General features: G+C 42.3%; 1 protein-coding gene and 1 pseudogene across 2 annotated transcripts in view; one reads left to right on the top strand and one right to left on the bottom strand.

Annotated features, from left to right (window-relative positions):
• The window catches only part of FRMD3 (FERM domain containing 3), a 299022-nt gene that overhangs the window by 20421 nt on the left and 254380 nt on the right, over nt 1-24221 (bottom strand). For both annotated transcript variants that reach the window (XM_033236977.1, XM_033236976.1), the window contains exon 13: nt 18027-18151. In XM_033236977.1, the coding sequence (XP_033092868.1) occupies nt 18027-18151 (125 nt within the window). The remainder of the gene's footprint in view (nt 1-18026; nt 18152-24221) is intronic.
• On the top strand, nt 3427-3649 carry LOC117099537 (annotated as a pseudogene).

Below are 24221 nucleotides of genomic sequence, written 5' to 3'. Positions count from 1 at the left end.
GGTTAGACATTAAGTATCCATTACAAAGAGTCCTTGGACTAACAGATACCTCACAGGGCTTTTTAAAGATTGTATGAATTTAATAAAATATATAAGCAATAATTTTAATAATATAGTTGTGATAGGAGGGGTATATAGTAAAAAGAATGGGAAGCTGTTTCCAACATCACTGAGAGACAGGACCATATGGCCAGGTAATCAACCATCTGTATAATTTAATTTCCTTGTTTGGAAAGTGAGACAACAGTATCTGTTCTAGCCAATTCAAAGAAATGGTCATGAATATCAAATTATGGTAACTTACATGAAAAAACCCTGGAAACGCATAAGATGCTTTGGCATATTGGACACTGTTCCTCTTATGATTTCCCCTATCAGACTGAATGTTTCCTGCCTGTAAGCTGAGATCACTGGTCTCTGGGGCCCAGCATCACCTTGTAGAGTTAGGGGAAAGGTCAATAAAAATCCTCTGGAGAATACAGTTGCAGACAGAGTATAGTTCAAGCAGCACAGCTGGGCTCTCGTCATCACCACTGTTCTCAGTCGCTCTAAGACCTCCTCACCATGAGTTACTTCCTTGTATTTTCCTGACTGTCCAACTTATTTATAAGTGGGAAAGAGCACATCATGCAAAGCAGTCAGTTAACTTAGGTAAGGAAAGTCAAAAAGCATGCTTGTGACTCAAGACAGTTACTCTTGTTAAGTCACTTGCTCCTATGTTATAAAAAATGCATACAGTTCCTCACCCCTCTCCAAGAAATTGTGAGATTTATGCACAAAGTGTCTAAAATGATCATATTCTGCTCCAATAGGATAACATTTAAATGTATTTTAAAATAAAATTAGAGCAAAAAATACAAAAAAAGTCACTTGGTTTTTTTTGTTGTTGTTGTGTTGTGTTTTGTTTTGTTTTGCTTTGTTTTTGAGATGGGGTCTTGCTCTGTCACCCAGGTTGGAGTCCAGTGGCCCATCCATAGCTCACTGCAGCCTTGACCTCCTGGGCTTCAAAGTGATCCTCCTGCCTCAGTCTGCTAAGCAACTAGGACTACAAGTACACACCATCACATTTGGATAATTTTTAAAAATTTTTTATAGAGACAGTTTCTCACTAGGTTTCCCAAGCTGGTCTTGAACTCCTAGCCTCAGGGATCTTCCCACCTCAGCCTCCAAAAGCACTAAGGATTACAGGCATGAGCCATCACGCGTGGCCCATTTGTTCTTTTTAAATGACATAAAAAGCCTGATGCATTATAAATATGCACAGTACTTATTATGAGTTTTCAGTGGAAGCAAATTAGAACTCTGGATTTTGTGTTTTACTCCACAACTCAGGACTTATATTTAATCTTAGGTCTTCAGGTCAGGACCAGAAGAGTCAGCAAGATTGAGTCCTCTCCCTTCAGTCATCTGTCCCTTATTGAGCAGTCCCCAGGGGCAGGGCACCACTTAGGCTGGACATTTAAACTGATAGTTAGAAAGAGGTGTTTTAAGCATCCTGAGGAAGAAATAAACAGAGGAGAAAACTATTAATGCCACGTCATGTCAAGAGCCAAGAAATATGTCTGGGTGCAGCACACCAACATGGCACAAGTATACATATGTAACAAACCTGCACGTTATGCACATGTACCCTAGAACTTAAAGTATAATAATAATAAAAAAATAAATAAATAAAAAATAAAATAAAAGAAACAGTGCTAGATATTGTAATGTATTATTTTCTTAATATAAATTATTGTTCATTTTAATCCCTCATATTTTCCTTAGTTTGAGATGTCTCTATAGTATTTTAAGCAATGATTTCTTCTACCTTCACTCCTTGAAAATGATCAGTTATTAGGTAATAAAATATAGAATTTATTGACTTTCTGACTTTGTCTCTAATTGGTTATAGAAGCTGGTGTGAATACCTACCTTCAAAAAAAATAAAAAAGAAAAAAGAAAAAAGAAATATGTCATAAAGGAGGAGCCACATGAGAAATCAGTATCAATTTACCTGGTGCAGCAAGGAAAAGAAAAAAGAACAGCCAGAGGGAACCAGCAGGAGAAGGAAGGAATTGGCACAGATAGGAGGTGCTGGAAGGAGAAGCTTTGTCTGAGAGAGAAGGATTAGAGGGTCCAGCTGAGACAAAAGGCCTTCAAGGGAACTAAGGCTGGAGAGGAGGGTGGAGGCCACTGTGTGAGGAACCATTGGCTCTGCTGTATAGGATTGGACTCTCCATGCAGTCAATTGGCAGGTTCCAGAAACTACTTCCAGCAAAGACTGTAGTAAGAGTTCAGGGGATGGGCTACAGGGAGATCAAGAAGAAAGATGTTGCAATGTTCCAAGAAAGAGAAGAAGAGGGGATAGCAGGGAACAGGTGGTTAGGACTTCTTCTGAGATGGAATTCACAGGACTCTGGTAGCTGAGTAGACATGGAGTGTGGGGAAGGGTAACAAGGCAAGGGTGGCTTCCGGGCCTCTGGCTGGGACAGCTGTGTACATAGTGATGTCATTAACCAAGTCAGCAGGAGCAGGTTTGAGACTGGGTTTTGAAGATAGAAGAAGTCATGAGTGGAGTTGTAAACACATTAAGCTTGATGCGTTAAATGTGAACTGTTATGTGCCCTCCGGGTGGAGATGTCCAATAAGCAGCCGAAAGCACAGAGCAGTAGCATGGGACCCAGCTGTCAGCATGGAGGTCAGGATCACGGAGAGGAGGTCAGGATCACTTTACTCTGTGAAAACACTACGCCTGGGATCCTGACTTCCTTCTTTCCATTTCTCTGCCTTGTCTCTCTCCAAATACAAACGAAGAACAAAAATCGTCTTTTGAAATACTGATCAATGAACTTCTCCATCTACCTGTGCTTACAAAATTTCTGAAGGCCTTCTAATGATCCCCAGCCTAGGCAGTAAAACTAGCCCACCCAAAAATAAAACAATGACCATGAATAGCTGATCACTAATTTCACAAGTCATTGCTCCAAGGCAGAAAGATCTCTTCCCTGACCCACAGACGGGACAAAATAATCTGAAGGGAAAAGTGAAGAAGCTACAAGTAGAGGAGATGGTGAGGTAAGGGACCCCCAACCTCTAAGGATCAAGCACCATATACTGTGTACATCATTACGCAACAAGCAACCCATAGATTGTGCAGCAAGATAATTGTCCATCTCCTCTCTGATTTACCTACTATAAGAGACACCCTTATACTCAACAGCCCATGGTACGCCAAACTCTGATGAATAAAACTAGGGCCTGAATACCTATGGTTTACTCCAACTATAGGGGTGGGAGTAACATGAAGGGAAACCTTCCATAGCTGTCCATGGATGAAACCAGCTGAAAGCTCCCATAGAGACCAGACAGGGAATTTCACAACTATAATGCGTTCTTCAGAAACATGCATGAAGAATTCTCTTGTAGTATAATTTAAACTATCTCAGCTTTGCACAGTGGCAGTATTGTAGCCAGTGAGGTTTATCCGAGGTGCAATTATTGGCTAATTAAACTATCTCACTGACCAAGGCTACCTATAACTCAGATTCTTCCATCCATATAAACAAAGTGTTTTTTCCTTTATCTTGGTTGAACCTAGGGCTTAAGAGTTCCCTGATGTTCCATGACTTGGATACATCAAGGCAATCTATTGATGGTGAAGTTTTATCAGATGCCAGTGTAGTCTCCCAAGGTTTCCTGGAGGATAAATGGATGACAACACTGAACTTACTGACTCCAATTAGAACATCCTCTTCTGGTTTCTGTGTAATACTCTCAAGCAAGAGTCTACTTCCTTTGTCCCCATACAGGATGAATTTGTTTCTCCATCACTTTTGCTTTATTATTTCCTTAATTCCAGACATAAGTCACAATTAAAGATAAAACATTTTTCTCTGAGTAAAGGAAATTACATTATATTACATAAATAAATGAAGCTTTAATTTTGTTCTCCATTACTCAACAGCTTTGCAGATGGTATTAATAAACAGGGCATCTGTGTCTCCCTGTGGAAAAATCCAGGCTCTTCTGGAACTGTGGGCTCCTTGTGTTGCTGCCATGTAATCAAGAAGCTAAAGGTAGCAGAACCCGATCCTTCCACCTAACACCCTAGCCAAGGGCATCTCTCTCTTGCATCTAGCTGTGACTCAGAAAGAGAAGAGCAAATGGTCACTACATGCAAAACAAGTTGCCAACCACTGTAGGTTTTGTCTTTCAAATTATCAAATATATATATATATATATTATATATATATATATATGCTGAGATGGAGTTTCGCTCTTGTTGCCCAGGCTACAGTGCAATGGTGTGATCTCAGCTCACTACAACCTCCACCTCCCAAGTTCAAGCGATTCTCATGCCTCAACCTCCCAAGTAGCTGGGATTACAGGCACCTGCCACCATGCCAGGCTAATTTTTGTATTTTCAGTAGAGATGGGCTTTCACCATGTTAGTCAAGCTGGTCTTGAACTCCTGACCTCAGCTGACCTACCCAAAAGTGCTGGGATTACAGACGTGAGCCACCGCACTCGGCCAAATTATCAAATATTTTTTAAAAGTGTTATATCCAGTTTTTGCAGGGCTACAATGAGAGATATTGTCATATACAGTTTGGTGAGATATGTGGAGGATAGATGGTAAGAAATATTTTTGTATATTTATGTGGTAGAATATTACATGTCTATTGAATATAAAATTATAGAAGAATATTTAATGTCATGGGAAATATTCATGTTATGTTGTGAAGTGAAAAAGCAGATTATAAAATAGCATCTCCATTATATTGTTGTTAAAATTATAAAAATTGTCGATAATATATAGACGGATTCTACATATTTATAACAGTTTGAGTATCAGGTGGTTTTCAAATTTTATTTGTGTTTTTGTACTTTCCAAATTTTCTACAGTGACTATGGTATTTTTTTTTAAGAGATGGAGTCTCACTCTGATGCCCAGGCTGAAGTGTAGTGGTATGATCATGGCTCACTGTAGCCTCAAATTCCCAGGCCCAAGTGATCCTTCCACCTCAGCCTCTTGAGTAGCTGGGCCTACAGGCACACGCCATTACCCTTGGCAATTTTATTTTTGGTAGAGACAGAGTTTTGCCATGCTGCCCAGGCTGGTCTCAAACTCCTGAACTCAAGTGATACTCCTGCCTCGGCCTCCCAAAGTGCTAGGAGTATAGGCATGAACCATCACCTTGGCCTAGTGTTGCTTTTGATTTCACACTAAAAAACAAAACAAAAGAGCATGCTTGACTTCCGGCAAACCCTAATCCCAGGAGAATATTCTACTGGTATGCTTTATTTTATATAAATAAATGTTATCCTGGTTGCATTTAGAATCCATACATTCATTCATTCATTTGTTCCTTAATTCAGCAAATATTAGTTTAGCTCTTACTTTGTGCCAGAACATCCCTAAATGCCAAGAATAGTGAGGGAAACAAGGTAAAGTCCTTGCTCTTTTGGAGCTGGTGTTTTAGTTAGGGAAGGCAGTCAACAAACAGGAAGATAATCAAATAAGTGAGAAAGTGTTTGATAGCGTCAGGTGCTCTGAAGAAAAAACAGGGTGATAGCATGAGAGGGAGCAAACAGGTAGATTGGAGGAATTACTCAGAATTAGGCACTCAGGGAAGACCTTTCAAGGAGCTGAAATTTGAGCTAAAACTTAAAGAAAAGAAATAACCATACAAAGACCAGAGAGAAGACCCTCCTGGGTGGGGGAAACAGCTCTTGCAAAGGTCCTTGAGATTGCCATGAGCTGAGCCTATTCAAGGGAGGGTGGGAAACAGTCTGAAGGGTGGGCAGGAGGCAAAGCAAGCAAGGCTTCCCAGGCCAGAGGAAGGAGCTGAGATTTTAACATAACTAGATCTGAGCTCCACTTAGCAAAATAATCCCCTGGCTGCTGTATGGAAAATATGTATGGGAGGAGGGGGATAGGAGTGGAAGCAGAGAACCTCTCAGGCAATAACCACAGCATCCAGTAGACAGAGATGAGGGGCTGCACATGGCTTGGGTGGCCGTGGAAATATATCTGGGTTATACTGAAAAGGTTAAATAGGATTTTGCAGATGGATTTGACAATTCAGTATCTTATGACCACTGGGCAATGGGAGAAGTCTGAAGGGAAAGGCAAGCATTTACAAGTCTGACTCTACTATTTAGGCAATTGTTAACAAACAGCCTGTTCTGGAAACAGAACATGGCCCCAGGGGACATAAGACTGAAGGATGACCCGGGCAGACTGTCAATCAGCAAGCAGGGGCACAACCCCAGCCACAGGGTCAGAGTCAGAAGCACGGTCTAGCCCCAGGAACAAGGGCTGTCAAGGTCCTGGGGGAGCAGAGTGCTGGGGGTGGGGGCAGGGACCAAGGCAGGGACCCGGGAAAGGGAAGAAGGTGGGCATGAGAGCCAGAGAGCAGGGCAGAGCAACAGAGAGAGCAGACTAAGGACCCATACAAAGGGCTGGGCTTGGGCTTCTCAGTTCCCTCCCCGGTAAGGGTACAATTGGTCCTAGAGCTGGGGTGGGGCCAAGCCTGTATTTAGGGGCCAATTTGTTCAGCTAGGCCAAGGGGATAGGCAGGTACTGAGAGGACCACAGATCACAAGGGATGCTCTATTTTTTAAATATGGACACCCCTTTCTTTAATAACAAAATTTCCAGCCTATGTTCCGATTATCAAGTGAGTTATTCTGACAACCCTATTTATTTCTCTTTCACTCAAAGCATCTGCCCATTATCACATTTCTAATGTTGAAGTGGAGATATGAAGATTTTAAAAGTTCCCAACTGGACGCCTCTAAAGTGAGGGCTCTTTTAGGAAAAAAGTTAAACCCTGCTTTTAAATATCATTGTTCCCCATTCTTTGTGTTTCAGCTACCACATTAAAAAAGAAGATGATACCATTTGACCCAGCAATCTCATTACTGGTTATATATCCAAAGGAATCTAAATCATTCTATTATAAAGATAAAAGCAAGCTTGTGTTCGTCGCGGCACTATTCACAATAGCAAAGACATGGAATCAACCCAAATCCCCATCAATGAAAGACTGGATAAAGAAAATGTGGTAAATATACTCCATGAAATACTATGCAGCCATAAAAAAGAACAAGATCATGTCCTTTGCAGGGACATGGAGGGAGCTGGAAGCCATTAGCTTCAGAAAACTAACACGGGAACAGAAAACCACACACCAAATGTTCTCACTTATAAGTGGGAGTTGAACAATGAGAACACATGGACACAGGAAGGGGGACATCACACACTGGGGCCTGTCAGCAGGGAGTGTGGGGAGGGAGAGCATCAAGATAAATAGCTAATGAATATAGGGCTTAATACCTAGGTGAGGTAATAAGGTGATAGGTGTAGCAAACAACCATGGTATACGTTTACCTATGTAACAAACCTGCACGTTCTGTACGTGTATCCTGGAACTTAAAATTAAATTAAAATCTTTTTAAAGTTAAATAAAACCGTCTTTCATAGAATAAAAAGCAAAAAAGAAGATGGCTATCCCTTTTGCCTTCAAAAGCAATGAATAACGATCTAAAACCATGTAAATAAGAACAGCAGCAATCTGGAGAAAGAATTATTAAAGAACAATCAGAGTGAAGAATAAACTCAGAAATAATCTCATCTTGTGTTACAGAAGAGAAAATAAGATCTAGGTAGTATCAACGTCCAGCATGTGCCAGAAAAGAAGTAAACGTTTATCAAATGAACAAATGAATGAACAAAGCTTGGCCCTCTCATTCTCTGTCCAATGTTCTTCCTGCCACCAGAGAATCCCCATTAATATTGTATTCGGTGTCCACTCAAGTGCAGTCCAGCACCTGTGTATACTGGGGACTCAGAGGCCACCCTACAATGCTTAAATGAGAGTGACACAGCACCTACCCAATAGCTTGGCAAAAGCCCTGACTGTGTTTGGGTGACTCACCCTGGTTTACCAGAGTGATAGACCAAAAGCATGTAAAATGGCATGTCACCACCGTAACTAGAGCAGACAGTTCTCACATCTATTTTGGAATCTAGGGCTTTGGCATGAACAGAGATTTCAGAGTTTCAAAAACACATCCCCCGCCCCCCTTTTCGTTTTGGTAGACTCATCTTCAAGATCTAGAGCAGCCGTTTCCAAATCTTCTTTTGGGGAAAAAATGTTTGTACATACAAATAACTGCATATTTATTTATAAATTAGATACATGTATATCTGTCATTGTATATTATGCACATTAAATAAAATATCAGTAGAAGTCTGAATAATTTCTTCCTGCACCCCAGTGGATCACTGTATGTACCCTGCTCTGGAAGCCACAGTTCTGGGACCTCCAACTCACCATCTGCCAAACCAGGAAGGAGACTGCACTCCTGTTTATGGCACTGAGTGTACACTCCCAAGACCCAGTCTTGAGCCAGCTGAACAGAGCCTCTTCTCTGAACCTTGCCTGCACTGCCTCAGATCTATTATAAAGAGTCCGCCTAAAAGAATGGTAACCAGCACACTCTGCCCAACACTTTCTCCCATTTGAGTGGCACTGGATCTTAAGAGAAAGGAGAAGGAGGGAGAGGCTCTGAGATCCTATCTCAATTATAAGCTTGGGGATTGCAAAGAACATCTACCTAACACTCACTACCAACCCACTGACAAAAATGCAAGAAAATAGAACCACATGCATCTAAAACTCAGAACATTTTAGCTTCTGCTTTCTAGCAACAATAGGTTTAGTAATATTTTCACCTTTCCTCTCCTGTGGTTTCTTAGGGAAGTGGTGAGAGTGTTTATTTATTGAAGTGCCAAGCAAAATGTCTTCCCTCCGCAGACCACACTCTGGCTGTCACAGCTGGTCACACAACACTCTCCCCTGGCTCAAATCCCAGCCCTCAAGGACTATGACTAGACTACTTCCTAGGACACTTGACTGACTTATTTTTTTCACCTTAGCCAAGTCCTTTGAAGCAATTAATTATTATTAAGTGGGGCAGCAAAATGCTCACCTGAGCAGGAGGAATGATTTCAGAAGCTCTGCTACTGAATCGCTTCCACTAAGACAGTCACTCTTAACACAGACTGTAAGCAAATGAGTAATTAGAACTAGCCCCAGAGTGAGTCATTCCTTATTTAATGAATTCAGCTTTAAAATCAGAACATGATTCCCGAAGGGAATGAGCTTCCTGTGGGAAGTCTGTTTCCCCTGCAGCGTGGCTCTACTAAGAATTCTGTTTGCTGCAAGACACTCGGTCCCCAGCCTTCTCACCACTCCTTCTAGGGTGATGGAAGTCTCTGGGGAGGTCCTGGCATGCTGTGCTGGAAAACCAAAGCCTTGCACACTGTCCCATATACACAAGAGCTCTTCTCATTGAACCACAGAGATCACCCATACTTAAGTAAAATATGTTGTCTCTTTCGATCATTCATTTGCTATAATTGAAAAATGGATGCAGTTCCTTAGTTATCCATTCTGTTTTAGCAAGAAGCAGTTGAGTCATTCTAGCTGTGTTCAATATTATCTAAGATAGCTGGGTTAGGAATCTGAGAATAAGGATGTAATCCCAGCTTTCCAGAATACTCACCCAACCATGTGACATTGGGTAAATTTTCTCACCTCTCCAGGCTTTCCCGTTTGTAGAAGAATCCTGAGGATATATGTTAGATCAGAGGCCAGCAAACATTTTATATGAAGGCTTACATTGTAAATTTCAAGCTTTGCTGGCAAAATTTTAAAAGTTAAAAGTTGAAGTTGGCTCAAAAGAGGCAAAATGGAGGATATTCTATAGGTACTTTTATCATCATCTAAAACGTAACTGTTCACTTGAAGGCCAGAAATAAATGGTGCTGGACCCACCACAGGCTGTATGTTGCTAAACCCTGTGCTAGACCTTCCTCAACACTCCCTTTAACTCTCGAAAGCTATGAAAAATACTCCCGTCCCCAAGTTCCCATCCTCACAGTAAAAAGACCTCAAGCCACGGTCTTGGATTTTTTTTTTACCTTGACACTCAGCAAAAGAATCAGAGCTAAGAGCTAGAAAGCATTTAAGTTGTGTTCAAATCCAATCTTCTTGTTTTGTGGATGAGGAAAATGAAGCTCTAAAAGGTGGACAGTCTTATCTGTGGTCACCTGGCTGCTTGGCAGAGGAGCCCACACCAGGTTTCATCTGAGACATTAATGCAAAAAGACAGCAGCCACCTGAACCATTGCTATGCTTCCACTGCGGGATGCTATCTTTCATAAAATGCACTATTTGTGGAGAAGTAGCCAACTACAGAATTGAAATGATGCACACTATTGGTGTCTTAAGATGTAAAATACAAAATCTTTGCAAGATAAAATGCACTGAGTTTGCATCAGGAACAAGGCATTGTGCTTCCTTACAACACAGTAAACACTCAAAATTTCTAAGTCCTCTTTCACGTGATACAAACTTCTCATGAGTATTTCAGTTGTCAGTAAAAAAAAAAAAAAAAAAAAAAACCCAGAGTTCCAAAGATGAGAATAGCTCCAGAGGAAAACACAAAAGAAAAGGTAAAAAGCTTTTGAAAAGACTGCAAAATAGGAATCTGCAGAGCCTGCTCAGAGCTTTATGTCTTGTCCTCTAAGCTGCTCTTGGTCTCTTCTACCCTAGAGGAGCTGCCGACTTAAACTGTGGTGCTGTCTTCAAGAATTCAATAGATGTGATAGTTCTGAATTTTTGTTTTGCTAATCCGATACTGCAACTATAAACAAAAACAGGAGATGCCTTCTGCTCTGTGGAGGCCTCCTAGCTCCTGCAGAAGCAACTCCAGCTGCTATGTGCTTATCAGCAGCTGGAGACTATAGATGCCATTAAATAAGAATGTTCAGGATAGCCCGAGCATGTGCAATGTTAAAATGACGCTTAAAACAGCACTTTGTATGAGTTCCTTCTGATTTAGGACATTTAACACATTTGTCTGTATTTGTGTTAAATATGTTCCCAATTCATTGTTTGATCTCCAGTTCAATTTCCGATGTGTTTTCATGCACCAGTGCTTTCAACATTAAACAAACAAAGCAGGAATTTTAAGAATTTAATATACTGGATAACTGCAACTGCATTAAAGTGCATAGGGAAGAAATTGCTAATGCGTTAACACTGATTGCCTCTAGGAGGGGACAAGCTGGGACTTTTTTTTTTTTCTCATTTATGCTTTTTTGCGATTTCTAACTTTTTTAGAAGATGATGTACAAGCTTTATAATGAAAAATAAAGCCAATAGCAATCACGAAACCCTGTGGTAGGGACAAGTCTAATTAGAACTAGGGTTGGTCAGTCCATCACCAGATAGCAGGAACCATAAGGGGAAAGGTGATTCCACAGGATTCATAAACAGCTTCTGCATTTTCATGGGATGTAACACAAAAGAAATTTCAAAAACACCACTGCAGGCCAGGCATGGTGGTTCATTCCTGTAATCCCAGCACTTTGGGAGGCTGAGGCGGGCAGATCACAAGGTGAAGAGATCAAAACCACCCTGGCCAACATGGTGAAACCCCATCTCTATTAAAAATACAAAAATTAGCTGGGCATGGTGGCATGTGCGTATAGTCCCAGCTACTTGGGAGGCTGAGGCAGGAGAATTGCTGAACCCAGGAGGCAGAGGTTGCAGTGAGCTGAGATCATGCCACTGCACTACAGCCTGGCAACAGAGCAAGACTCCGTCTCAAAAAACAAAAACAAACAAACAAAAAACACCAGTGCATCACTGCTAATGCATATGTCCTGACACATCTGAGTCAAAGGGAAGAAATGGCTTCGCATCTGGGGGAAAATGGTGGGAAAAAAGACACCAAAGGCCTGAGAAAAGGGTAAATTTGTCTGAGCCATGGCCATGGAACTACAGAAAGGGAGAAAAGAGACAGGAGAATGTTCACATCAGACAGGCAGGGAGGAAGACCAAACCTGGTAGAGGGTAAGATAAGGAACTCACCATGGTATAACCACAGCAGTCTTGGGCTGTCAGAGGCTTCACCAGTGACAGATCGGAGCAACTGTGTAGTGCATGAAAGGCATACGCACAGACAATGCAGCAGCCCCACCAGTCACCTGTTATGTGTTCGGGTGGAGGGTGGGTGGGACCAAGAGTATGGCATGCCTGATGGATGAGGACAATACTCTTTTTACATGTGCAAAATGCCTTTGTATGTTCACACACAGACTTTATAGAATTTCAATGAAACCACGTTAAGCCATCTATGGTTAGGGCTAGACACTGCAAGCAACCTTTTAAACATCCCTGCCTCCACTTCCACACGCACTTTCTATCACACACACAACACAAGCATGCATTCACATATACACTCAGCACAAGCACACACATGCACATACACACACATTTATAGGGATGGTGCTAAAGGGTGGCTTGTGAGAGTTAGTTTTACCATTCTCTTAATTTCCATCTATTCTTCAATAAAGATACTTTCTGGATCACATGCAAAAGCAGCTTCACATGACCCTTTAATCTAACACCTATTGCCACCCCCAAGACTCTCCTTTATAGAAATTCTGGTGACTCCACTGTGCTTTCATTTTGCCAGTAAGGGGAAAACAAACATTTTCAACTCTTATTTATTACAGTTGAAAGCCATGCATGGCTTTTCTACTATGTTTATGCCAGCCTGCACCACTGCTATGGCAGACACCAGTGATCTTCATTGTGTGTCTGTAATTGCCAATTACCAAGTCTCACATGATTAATTTCACTCCCCTTCTCTACCACAATCCAGCATTCTTCCATAATGAGAAGATATACTCTACCGATAAAATGCAGAAGCACAGTGCTATCTACACTATGGGGAACCTGCTCCATTTTGCATGTGAATTTGTTCAGATTAATGGATCCTTAAAATGTCATTTTCACCTAGAACAATTCCCACTGTAAATTTTTTCTTCTTCTGAAATTCTCATAAGCTCTAAGCGGCACTCTTCGAATGGTTTGTCATTCTCATCTGAAGTTTTCCACAGCACTAATTCTCTCAGATCCTGTAACCGAGCAACTTTTGGGTGAGTTTTGAAAACATTCCCGTTGCCCAGTGGTGCCTAGGAACTGATTTTGTTTTTTCTCCACCCTGACATAGCCAACTTGAGACCTAATCCTCCAGCTGTCATATGGCTGAATGGGGTCACACATTTTCCCAGAACAACACTGCATTAATCTGGGCAATAATACTCTGCCCAGCTGTCTTTGAGAAACTTGAAAAGAATGGAAAAAGCTTGTCTGATAAATGGGTGGTCATGACCCCAGAGGGCCATGGCAGTGGCAGAGATATCCCTACTAATCACACCATCTAAGATAAGGTGACAGGACGTGCCCATGACCTCACAGAGACAGAGATTCCGTAAGTTAAGACTTTCTTCTCCCAACCTGATTATTAAAAAATTTTTAATTATACAACACTTTTCTGTTTTTTTTTGAGACAGAGTTTCGCTCTTGTTGCCCAGGCTGGAGTGCAATGGCACGACCTCAGCTCACTGCAACCTCCACCTCCCGAGTTCAAGCAATTTTCCTGCCTCCACCCCCCGAGTAGCTGGGACTACAGGTATGTGCCACATGCCCAGCTAATTTTGTATTTTTAGTAGAGACGAGGTTTCACCATGTTGGTCAGGCTGGTCTCGAACTCCTGACCTCAGGTGATCCACCCGCCTCAGTCTCCCAAAGTGCTGGGATTACAGGCGTGAGCCACTGTGCCTGGTCGTTAGACAACACTTTTAACAGGGCTCAAGCTGCTGATCTTGACCCATTTATAAATGGAGTTCCAAAATATGTGATTTGAGACCCCTAGACAAGAATCTGAACCAGTATATCCATGTTGGGAACAGTGATAACAAAGGTAAGTGGTGGTGTCGAGTCTCCACCACTGTGTTTGAAGCTCTGAGAAGCAACAGTAGCATGTAACTCTCTCAATGGCTCCAACAACTCAACGAAATCATGCTGGCCGTAGACTCTCTGTATGATGCTGACACACCCCTGAAACCTTCCTGGGTCTCTATATTCTCATCTTTAACATAAAGAGGTTGAAGGATTTTCAACTCAATGTCTCTGAGACAAAAGCAGGACCTGGATGGTAGGAGTCCACAGGCATGTCCCCACCATGTAACCGGCGACCCTGTCTCCACAACTCTGCCTCTCACTGTGCCTTGTATCCACTGCCTCTTCCCTAGTTGCATTCTCTCTGCCTGCTTCAGCCCTTGCACATCTATTCTCTGGGCTCCTCCAGTGGTTCCTGTGTAGTCTGTGCCTCCAACCCAGTGGTTTCTAACCAGAGAACTATTTTGCTTCCCAGGGGAAATTTGGCAATATCTGGAGACATTTTTGGTTGTCAAGATTGGTGGGGTCCTTCTGGCATCTACCACGTAGAATCTAGGGAAGCTACTAAACATCCTACAATGCACAGGAATCCCCCAAAAAGAACTGTCTAGCTCCAGAGGTCAGTGGTTCTGAGGTTGAAAAACTCTGCTCCAGCCATATCTGCCTCTAATCAATTTTCTACACATCACCAGTGCTATACAAAATACACTTCCCATGGCATTGACATCATTCCCATACCTGAAATCCCTCAATGCCTCCCAGCTGCTCTCAGGTTAAAGTCCAAATTCTCCTGCAAGTCACAAGAGGCCCAAAATCTGGCCCTCTCCTAACTTTCTGCCTCACCTTCACCATCCCCCAGAACCTCTTCCCTGAAACCACACTCACACCTCATGCAGGTGAAACACACCATTCTATTTTCAACTTTTCCTGTCCATCTCTCCCGTTTATTCCTTAGCCCACTGATTTTATGTCAGATACTCCAATGGGACTAAAAAGGAATGAATGCCCTGAAGGCAGCTCAAGGCACTGATATCCAGTGGGGCACACAGAAAAGTGAGCACACAATTCAATCAGCAGAGGCAGCGCTTTGTCATCGCCTCTGTGATCCCACTGCCATCTCCCCAGTGGGCTGTGAGCCTCCAGAAGAGAGAGCATCTTCATGTCTTCATCTTTGTAGTCAACTTGGACATGGTAAGTGTGGTCTACAGGGTATACAACTTGTATTTGTCACAATTGTTGCATTAAGGAATGCATGAATTCCTAGCCTCTTTAAATTTAGCTCTAGCACAGAAATAAAAAAAAATGAAATATTAAGATATAGAGATGAAACAAAATTCTTCATAGTGCATGAGCTCAAAAGCCCAGAAACAAGGCCCATTCACAAAGATGGAAACATCTTCTTTGTTTAGAGCTCTAATCTGTCTCTCTCCTCTTCATAAATCTGAGAAATGTAAATCTATAAAATAGGTATCTATCTAATGGAATGCCTGAATCCCATTGCTTGACACTCAGAGACAAGAGCCATGGAGCAGAATTTGACTAGTAACAGAGGTACAATGGTATACAGAACGCAGAGCTACAACTGCAGTGGAAATCATACTTTGAATTTTGTGGTACCTAAGATAATTTTGCTCTTACTCGCCAGGCGCGGTGGCTCACACCTGTAATCCCAGCACTTTGGGAGGCCGAGGCAGGCAGATCACAAGGTCAGGAGATCGAGACCATCCTGACTAACATGGTGAAACCCCGTCTCTACTAAAAATACAAAAAATTAGCCGGGCATGCAGCGGGTGCCTGTAGTCCCAGCTAATCGGGAGGCTGAGACAGGAGAATGGCGTGAACCCGGGAGGTGGAGCTTGCAGTGAGCCAAGTTCGCACCACTGCACTCCAGCCTGGGCGACAGAGTGAGACTCCGTCTCAAAAAAAAAAAAAAAAGAAAATACTGCAACTATGAAAAAAAAAAAAAAAAGAAGAAAAAGAAAGATAATTTTGCTCTTACTCTAAACTGAGAGAATCATTTTATTTATTGAAAAATTAACAATACTATTGTTTCTACTTCTCTTGCTTTTTAATTGAGTCTATATCCTGAAAGTTATTATGACTTGTCTGAACTTTAAAACCCACAAAGATGCCCTGTCAGGGGACAAATCTCCCGGAGAAAATAATTTGATTAGATATCAATAGAGCTACTGTGGACTTTTGAAGAGAGAGATCTGTCAGTTTGGCTTTACAGCTGGTAAAAGAATTTAAGATGGTTCTTTAAAACAACCGGGAAAATTGAAAAGGTAGCTTATGCATTCCTGTCCTGTTACGAGATTCTTTAAAGTTTTTTGCAGTTAATTATAATGGTTTGTCTATTGGCCATACAGTTGCTATGTCAAAAACACACCTAGTATTTAGCAGTGGAACCTCATAATAGAAAATAGAGCAAAACAGATATCCCTAACTGAATGGGATGAAGAGTATGGAGGAAAGTTTGACCAGGTTCCCTTTCACATCTTGGGGGATTATAAGGCAGCAGGCTTAGGCTTCCATATTCCCTATAACAGTCATTCAACCCATCTGGGCCTCCAAATTGTATTCCCATCTAAGCTTCCATCTTTGCAGACAAGGCACAGTCACAATTCCAGTTGTGAGATGTCCTTTCTCTTTTCTTCTCTATTAGCCACACCCTCCTTCATTTAAACTTGGGATAATCATGACCTTCAGAAAAAATGATTTTCACTCAGAGCAATATTCCAAGCATATAGGAAGAAACTCAGAAAACCATTAGTGACCAGAAATGAAAACTGCTTTTCTTTCATTTGCAAAACACACAAAAACAGATAATCTGCTGAAAAACACAGACGAGCAATATGGACCCAGAGGCCCTCGGGCTAAGCAAATTAATTTGGCATGGAACTCACAGAGTTCATTGTTAAGATTGATAACAAAGTCATTTATAACAAGAGTGTTGACATTATCGTCATCTCTTATAGCCCAATTGAAGACAAAATAGTGTCTTCTAAGATCCCATCTTTCATGCTTTGCACACTTTCCCTCCATCCATGGAATTTTTGGCATCCAGTTGTCCATTTCACCTTCTAACCATCAAAGCTGCCTTTCAGGAAAAGATTTGGAAGAATTTTTTACATGTCACTGCAAATTGGTTGCTGCTACCTATCTCAAGGGTATCTGCATTCCAAGCCATACCCTTATTATAGACTAAAAAGTTTTCTCCTATGAAATAAATTCTTGACTTGAAGCTGGAGGTGAAGGTGATCTTCCAGTGACAGAGTGACCTGCCCTCTTGAAAATGCCCAGTACCCAGATTTTCAATGATGAAACCAAAATGACAAAGTTAAGAAAATGCATGTTTGTATTCAAAGGTTCCAATAACTTTATTCTGTGTGTACTTGTTTTCAATTTAATTATTTCATTAACTTAATTTAAACAAATATTTGAAATTAATAAGAATGTGAGGTGTCTGCAGGTGTCTGCAGCAAACAGTGTGGTGAGATTCTTCCTTGAAGTAAGGAGAGTCCTTCAATACAAAGATGCCTAGAAACACACATATTATTGTTATTTTTAAAAATATAACAAATTTCAGGGTTGCAGTGGACACTTCACTTTTTTTAGCTTGTATCAAAACTGTTGGACAATGTAAACGAAGGATCAAGAACAAGAAGCTTGGGGGACATAAATGGGATGACCAGTGTAGAGATACTTGTGGAGAACTCTTTACTGCCACCAATTTAATTGTGATTACAGTGACAAACATCACCATCCAATAGAACTTTCGGTGATAAATTATCTCAGTCTCAGTGTCCAATATGGCAGCCAACCAGCACATGTGGCTACTGAGCACTGGGAATCTGGCTAGTGTCACTGAGGAAATGGATTTTTAATTACAATGAATTTAAACTTAGTTTAATACAGCCACACATGGCTAACAATTACCATACTGGACTAGTGTAGGTCTAACACCATTAGTCCTTTCATATATAATTTTAGAAATACTTTATACCAGTGAACTCTCTCCAGGAGAAAGTAATAGAGCTCCCAGTATAATACAGCCTTCCAGCTGCAAAAAGCTTATTTACTAAGAACATAGTTTACGGCTCACTCCACCCCATACACTAACCCATTACCCATCATATGTGGAATCGGTGCCTCCTTTGTTTTTTCCAGAGAGAGCCTGCAGCACCACCCTTTGGGATGAAGAGACTGACTTACCCTCACCCAGAGGAAGTTCTTCTTCTTGCTCGCTGGGGGAAGGAAGCAGGGGCTGCAGGGGCTCCATGTTAATGATGAGCTGTTTGTTCAAGGAGTGGGAACTGCGGCTCTGAGAAATGTTGGCTCTGAAAACAGACACAAGACAGACAGGGTTGGTTTCCATTGCAAACGCGCCCCCTCCACCTCAGTGGCCTGCCAAAGCTACCCCTTTGTGTCTAGAGGGAACTACCTCTAGACACAGCACGAATTGAGCCAGTAGTCAAAACGATATAACATTCAAGACAAATACCCCTTTTTGCCCTTAAGGTCCTGACAAAATACCCCTTGTTCTACTGCAATCCAAAGAAAGAAAATACAGTTCCCAATATGTCACCAGCCCTGAGCATGCTAGGTGACAGCCTGGGTATTTAAAAAAAAAAAAGCAAGAAGAAACAAGAAGAGATGGGAGGCAGCTAGCACTGAACTGGATATGCAGAAAGGTGAATGAAGGCCATGGCTCGGAGAAATTTAACCACCACCAACAAACAAAAACAAAAACCCCTGCCAGACACATGGCACAGATGTTCTACAGCTGTAAGCTATCTTTGTGTTGCTGGATGTCCAATATTTAATATCAGTGTTTAATATTCTCAAAGTTACACCCTACTCACTAACTGGCCACGGCTCTGCTTTCTCCTCTGGAAAGGAGCATGCAGGTGTGTCAGTGGCTGAGACCAGCAGCAGATAGCAAGGAACTGTGCAGGTATCTCGTTAAGCCTATTGGTTGGCAGCTGGGGAGCCCACTTGCCCTACCTGCTGCAGAGCTACTAGCTGTTTGCCCTAGTCAGACTGCAGGTTTGCAGTTTTGAGCATGCTTCCCCGCTCCCCATGCTTCCTGTCAAAACCAAAAACAGTGCATATTTTGAAAAGGAGTCAAATGTTTCCTTCCCCTGGAAGCCTTCCCGGATTGCTCCTCCCAATGCACATAGTCTCTCTCTCTTCCTCTCTCTCTCTCTCTCGCTCTCATTTGCTCTCCCTCTCTCTCTCTTACTTTCTCTTCTTTCATAAGTCACTGCATTTTCACCTCTGTCTCTGTCTAGTTATTGGTGTACTGATCATCCCCACCTTGATAAGCACCTTAAGAGCAGTGACCGAGCCAGCCATACTCATGCATCTCACTTGGCATCTTATGAAAATGTGTTCAGGTTTGAAACTGAAGTAAACTGAATGCAATCCTGGCTTGACATATATTACCATTTCAGCCTGGTCAGAGTGTTCCCTAGACTGGCTGGCAGGACTAACTTCTAGCCTGAGTGTTTCTGTTGGGCAAGAGGAGTGGGGAAGAGCAAGATGCCTGCTAGCGTCTTGAATTAAAAGCTCCCATGGCTGGTATGGGCTAGAAAAGAAATTTATGAGGACTTGCTTAGCCATGGAGTCCTTTTCTTCATTATTTCATTTTATAGCCATTTACTCTGCAGCTGATATATACGTATTGGACATTCTGCTTTGTTCTAGAGAACTGTAGTCCTCACCTTAAGTAATTCACTGTCTAGAACCACAAATTTTAAGCTTTCTGGTCTGAGACCTAAATTAATAAATACTTTTTTTTTTTTTTTTTTTGAGACGGAGTCTCGCTGTGTCGCCCAGGCTGGAGTGCAGTGGCGCGATCTCAGCTCACTGCAACCTCTGCCTCCTGGGTTCAAGCAATTTTCCTGCCTCAGCCTCCCGAGTAGCTGGGACTACAGGTGTGTGCCACCACACCTGGCTAAATTTTTGTATTTTTAGTAGAGATGGGGTTCACTGTGTTAACCAGGATGGTCTCCATCTTCTGACCTCGTGATCTGCCCTTCTCGGCCTCCCAAAGTGCTGGGATTACAGGCATGAGCCACCGCACCCAGCCCCAAGAAATACAGTTTATATAATCTCCCTGTACCCAAACACATACAGGAAGAAGCACAACTGAAATTAATGTTTTTTGGAACAATAGTTACATATCTATGTATAATCCACTATTATTAAAAATTCTACTTCATTTTAAGTCCTGGTCTTGATCATTACTTTATTTCATAACTACCCCCAACTTTTTTTTTTTTTTTTTTTGAGACAAAGCCTCACTCTGTCACCCAGGCTGGAGTGCAATGGCACGATCTCGGCTCACTACAACCTCCGCCTCCTGGGTTCAAGCGATTCTTCTGCCTCAGCCTCCCGAGTAGCTGAGATTACAGGCATCCACCACCATGCCCAACTAATTTTTGTATTTTTAGTAGAGACAGGGTTTCACCATGTTGGCCAGGCTGGTCTCAGACTCCTGACTTAAGGTGATCGCCCACCTTAGCCTCCCAAAGTGCTGGGATTACAGGCATGAGCCACCACACCCAGCCTCATGACTCCTTAATGTGCTATAGTCACAGCTGGAACACCATGCCTCTCATGAAGGTGACTGATGGCCAGGGTCCCATGGGAGCACGAAGGAGGGGCACCTAATCCTGTGTGAGTGAGGAGAGAGCCAGGAGTGACCTCCCAAGGGAGGCGAGGCCTGCAGCATATTCTGGTGAGCACAGTGCTTTTTACAGGGAAAGAATCGTAGATAGAGAAATCTTTACAGAAGGAAGGAAGGGAGGGAGGGAGGAAGGGAGGGATTAAAATTTGCCATGTGCAGTTTCTTCTTCTATTGTGAAGGGTTCTCAGTTTTTGAGCTCTCCTGGGATTTATTCTGGCCATGGCCACTCATGACTATGATTCTAGCTCTGCAAAGTACAACATACTGTCATTCCTGTGTGGACTGTGTAGCTTTCTGACCTCTGAAAAGCCCATCCATCCATTCTTGCACATGCAATTCTGAATTGCTCTATTCCACCTCTGACCGTCCATGCCAGCTGGGCTGGCTGCTGTTCCTATCCCCAGGAATCACTGCTTATGCTACAACGATGCACCCTCAGTGAGCCTTTATGAGCTTATTTTGCTCCCCATCAGACCTCCTTCCAACATTCTTTAGCTGGAGATACCAAGCATCTTTCTGCCCCCACCCCACAACAAGGAACTGTCCAACCAATTGCGTAGCTCTAAGACAGCCTGGGTTCACCAGGCTGATATCCCAGGTATGAGCCTGCATTGGCATTGGATGGCTAAGAGGATGCCAGCTCGGCCCCTATATTCACAGGCTCCTGTTGCTCTGTTGTAGCAGAGGCCTACAGCCAGGGACAGGGGCACACAGGGCATGCCTTGTATTAGACCAGGTGACTCCTGCAGTGGATTACAACCCTGGGACTCTCCAATAATATGACTCAGAAAAGAATATTTCTTCCCTGATATGTATAAGACTCAGATAAACTCAAAGGTGGATACAACTAGAGATTTCCCTGGAGCACAGAAAAAATCCAGGGCTCCCAGCCCAATGTCAGACATATTGACAGCCTGGGAGAAAGAGTCAGCAAAATTAAAAAACAACGTGCCAAGTCTCCCACCTTTCCCTGTGGTGATGGCCTGAATGTCTGTGTTCCCTTAAAATTCATTTGCTGAAACCTAATCTCCAATGTAACGGTATTAAGAGGTGGGGCCTTCAGGAGGTGATAAGGTCATGATCACATTAATAGAATTACTATCCTTATAAAAGAGGTCTGAGAGAGCTTGTTTGCCCCTTCTGCCATGTGAGGACACAGCAAGAAGGCACCATCTACGAGAAAGCAGGCGTTTGCCACATGCTGAATCTGCTGGTGTCTTGATCTTGGACTTCCCAGCCTCTAAAACTGTAATAAATAAATTTCTGTGGCCTATAAGCCACCCGGTCTATGGTATTTTGTTATAGTAACCCAACTGGACTAATGAATCTACCAACTCCTTTAAACTAAAGATCACACCTTCTTACTTAATTCTCTCTTTAAACCTTTTTAAAAGTGCCAACTGACCATGGCTTCACTTAAAGCAGAAGCCCACCAGCACAATTGAACTAATGACAAATATAATATCCAAATTTGAGTGGCCATCTTCTTTTCATTTGCAAAGTGGTTTGTATAAACATTACCTCATCTTTTTCTCTCAGTGTGTCTTGCCTATAAGACTGGCATGGTAACTATCATATTTGCAGATGAGAAAACTGAGACTTAGAGAGCTTATGTAATGTGACTAAAGACGCTTATATGGGCAAACTTAGGACTCAAAGCTCAAAGCCAGATAATCTGATTCCTGGTCCAAGGCTTTTGCTGTGCTCCACATTGCCTTTCTGTGTGATTTGGCCTGCAATGTCCCAAAGGAGATTCTGCTTGCTACCCCTACTGTCCTCCTGTTTCTGGCTACATGAGGTCCCACTGCGTCAGGCACTTTCTTAAGTACGTGGAGATGTCCCAGTCGGCTTCCACTCTGCCCTTCCACCTGAACTCCTGAGGTAACTGTGTTTATGCCTGAGGTCTCCCTAGGCCAGGCTAGGATACGTACCATGTTTCTCCAATCTCAGAATCCATCTATTAGATGACTCTGCAAAAATGTCTGGCCCACTTTGCAGCCCACTCATGCATGTACTCCCAGCATAGAATGGTCTCCAAATGAAGTTGTCATTAAGAACTCTGTTGAAGTAGAAAGGTTTCCTTTGGGAACTACAATTATATTCTAATACTGGCAAATGTGATTTGAATATACTTTATCCCATTTGTTTTTCTCATTGTGCTTGTAAGATGGGCATGAAAAATACCATATTTACAGGTGAGGAAACTGACATTATGTAACTAAACTAAAAATTGCTTATATGGGCAGACTCAGGACTTAAAAATGGTAGCATAAAATTGTGACTAAAGTGAGACTCCTGGAGTTCCTATATCCCTCCTTGAAATTAAAAGAAGTAGTGCCAGCCTCTAAAAACTCCACCTGGAGGGATTTTAATGTGAATGTATCTGTCATATTCCAGTTTTTCATTTTTGGATGAGAGATGGTAGTAATATTATCACCACCTCATATTTCTATGGCACTTTATAATTTTTAAAGCACTTTATTTTAATACTCATAACAGAGCCTAGAAGTTGGGTAAAGTGATGTTGTAAATCTCATTTTATAGATGAGCAAGATGATGATCTGAGAAGTGATTTACCCAAGGCCATACAGCTGGCAAACAACACAGCTAAGATTAGAGCCCACTCATGACCCCTACACAGGTGCTTGTGTCAGGTACAAATGCTGCCTCAGAGTGTCTGCTCTGGTGGCTGCTATGCCCAAGTGGCTCACACAACCAGCCGTGGGCTCACCAAGCTACAGCCCTCTGCCTCAATGGGCCTCTGGAATGAGCAGATGATTGTCACCCAGTGGCCAGTTCGGGAGGGTTTTCATCAATGACGATCAGCAAGATAACATCAGAGTTAGCTTCTGCTCCTCTTTTTGAAGAAAAAGAAAAATTCCAAGAAAGTATTCTCAGTCTGCTTCTGTTTCTCCACATAAACACACACACCTCAGCAGATGTAGGAGTCTGTGAACTTGGCATTATTTGAAGAGTAGAATCTCAGAATGTGAAGAAAATTCACTAATTAAAGCCTTATCACCACTGTTCTAGACTATCACCTCTGAACACCACAAGGGAAGAAGAGCTTATTACTACATTCTCACTTTTGACAGCAACTTCAAAGAAGCCAAAATAATTGGAAAACCAAACAATTGTCCAAGAGGAACAACTTCCTACCACACAACCAGCTACTGGAATGGAAGGAGGAGTTGCCTGCATGAAGGTTTCACACATCACTATGGCTCTGACCACAACGCTGTCTCTGGGGAGGTTGAGGTCCCCGGGGCAGCACCTTGGACAGATCTCATATCAAAGAAAATGACAGGTGCTGCTGTCATCCCATACTCCTAGTTCATGTATTCATTCAACAGCTATATATTGACCTCTACTATGTGTCAAGCACTGTGTTAGGTGCTGGGGGACATGGAGATGACTAAGATAGACACGGTCCTTTCTTCCCAGAGATTGCTTTGTAGCATTACATTAATCAAATTCTTCCTGGTGTTGTCAGAGATTTGCGAGATGCTGCAAAGAACCACAGAGGCATCCTAAGGATGTGAACTCAACAGTCTTTCATATACCCAGGGGGAGATGGAAGAGAAAGAGCACGCAAAGCAGGTCTCGAGGGCCCCTAGGTCCTTGTTCGCAGTAGTATGTTGGGAGATTTTAGAAGGATTCCAGAAAAGGGAGACTATGATTTGGTGGATGCCTCAGTGTGTATCCACTTTCCTCGC

The sequence above is a fragment of the Trachypithecus francoisi genome, unplaced genomic scaffold, assembly GCF_009764315.1.
Source record: "Trachypithecus francoisi isolate TF-2019V2 unplaced genomic scaffold, Tfra_2.0 Lachesis_group16, whole genome shotgun sequence".
Taxonomy (NCBI): domain Eukaryota; kingdom Metazoa; phylum Chordata; class Mammalia; order Primates; family Cercopithecidae; genus Trachypithecus; species Trachypithecus francoisi.
The sequence above is the reverse complement of the archived record's forward strand: the minus strand, read 5'-3'. Positions and strand labels throughout refer to the sequence as shown.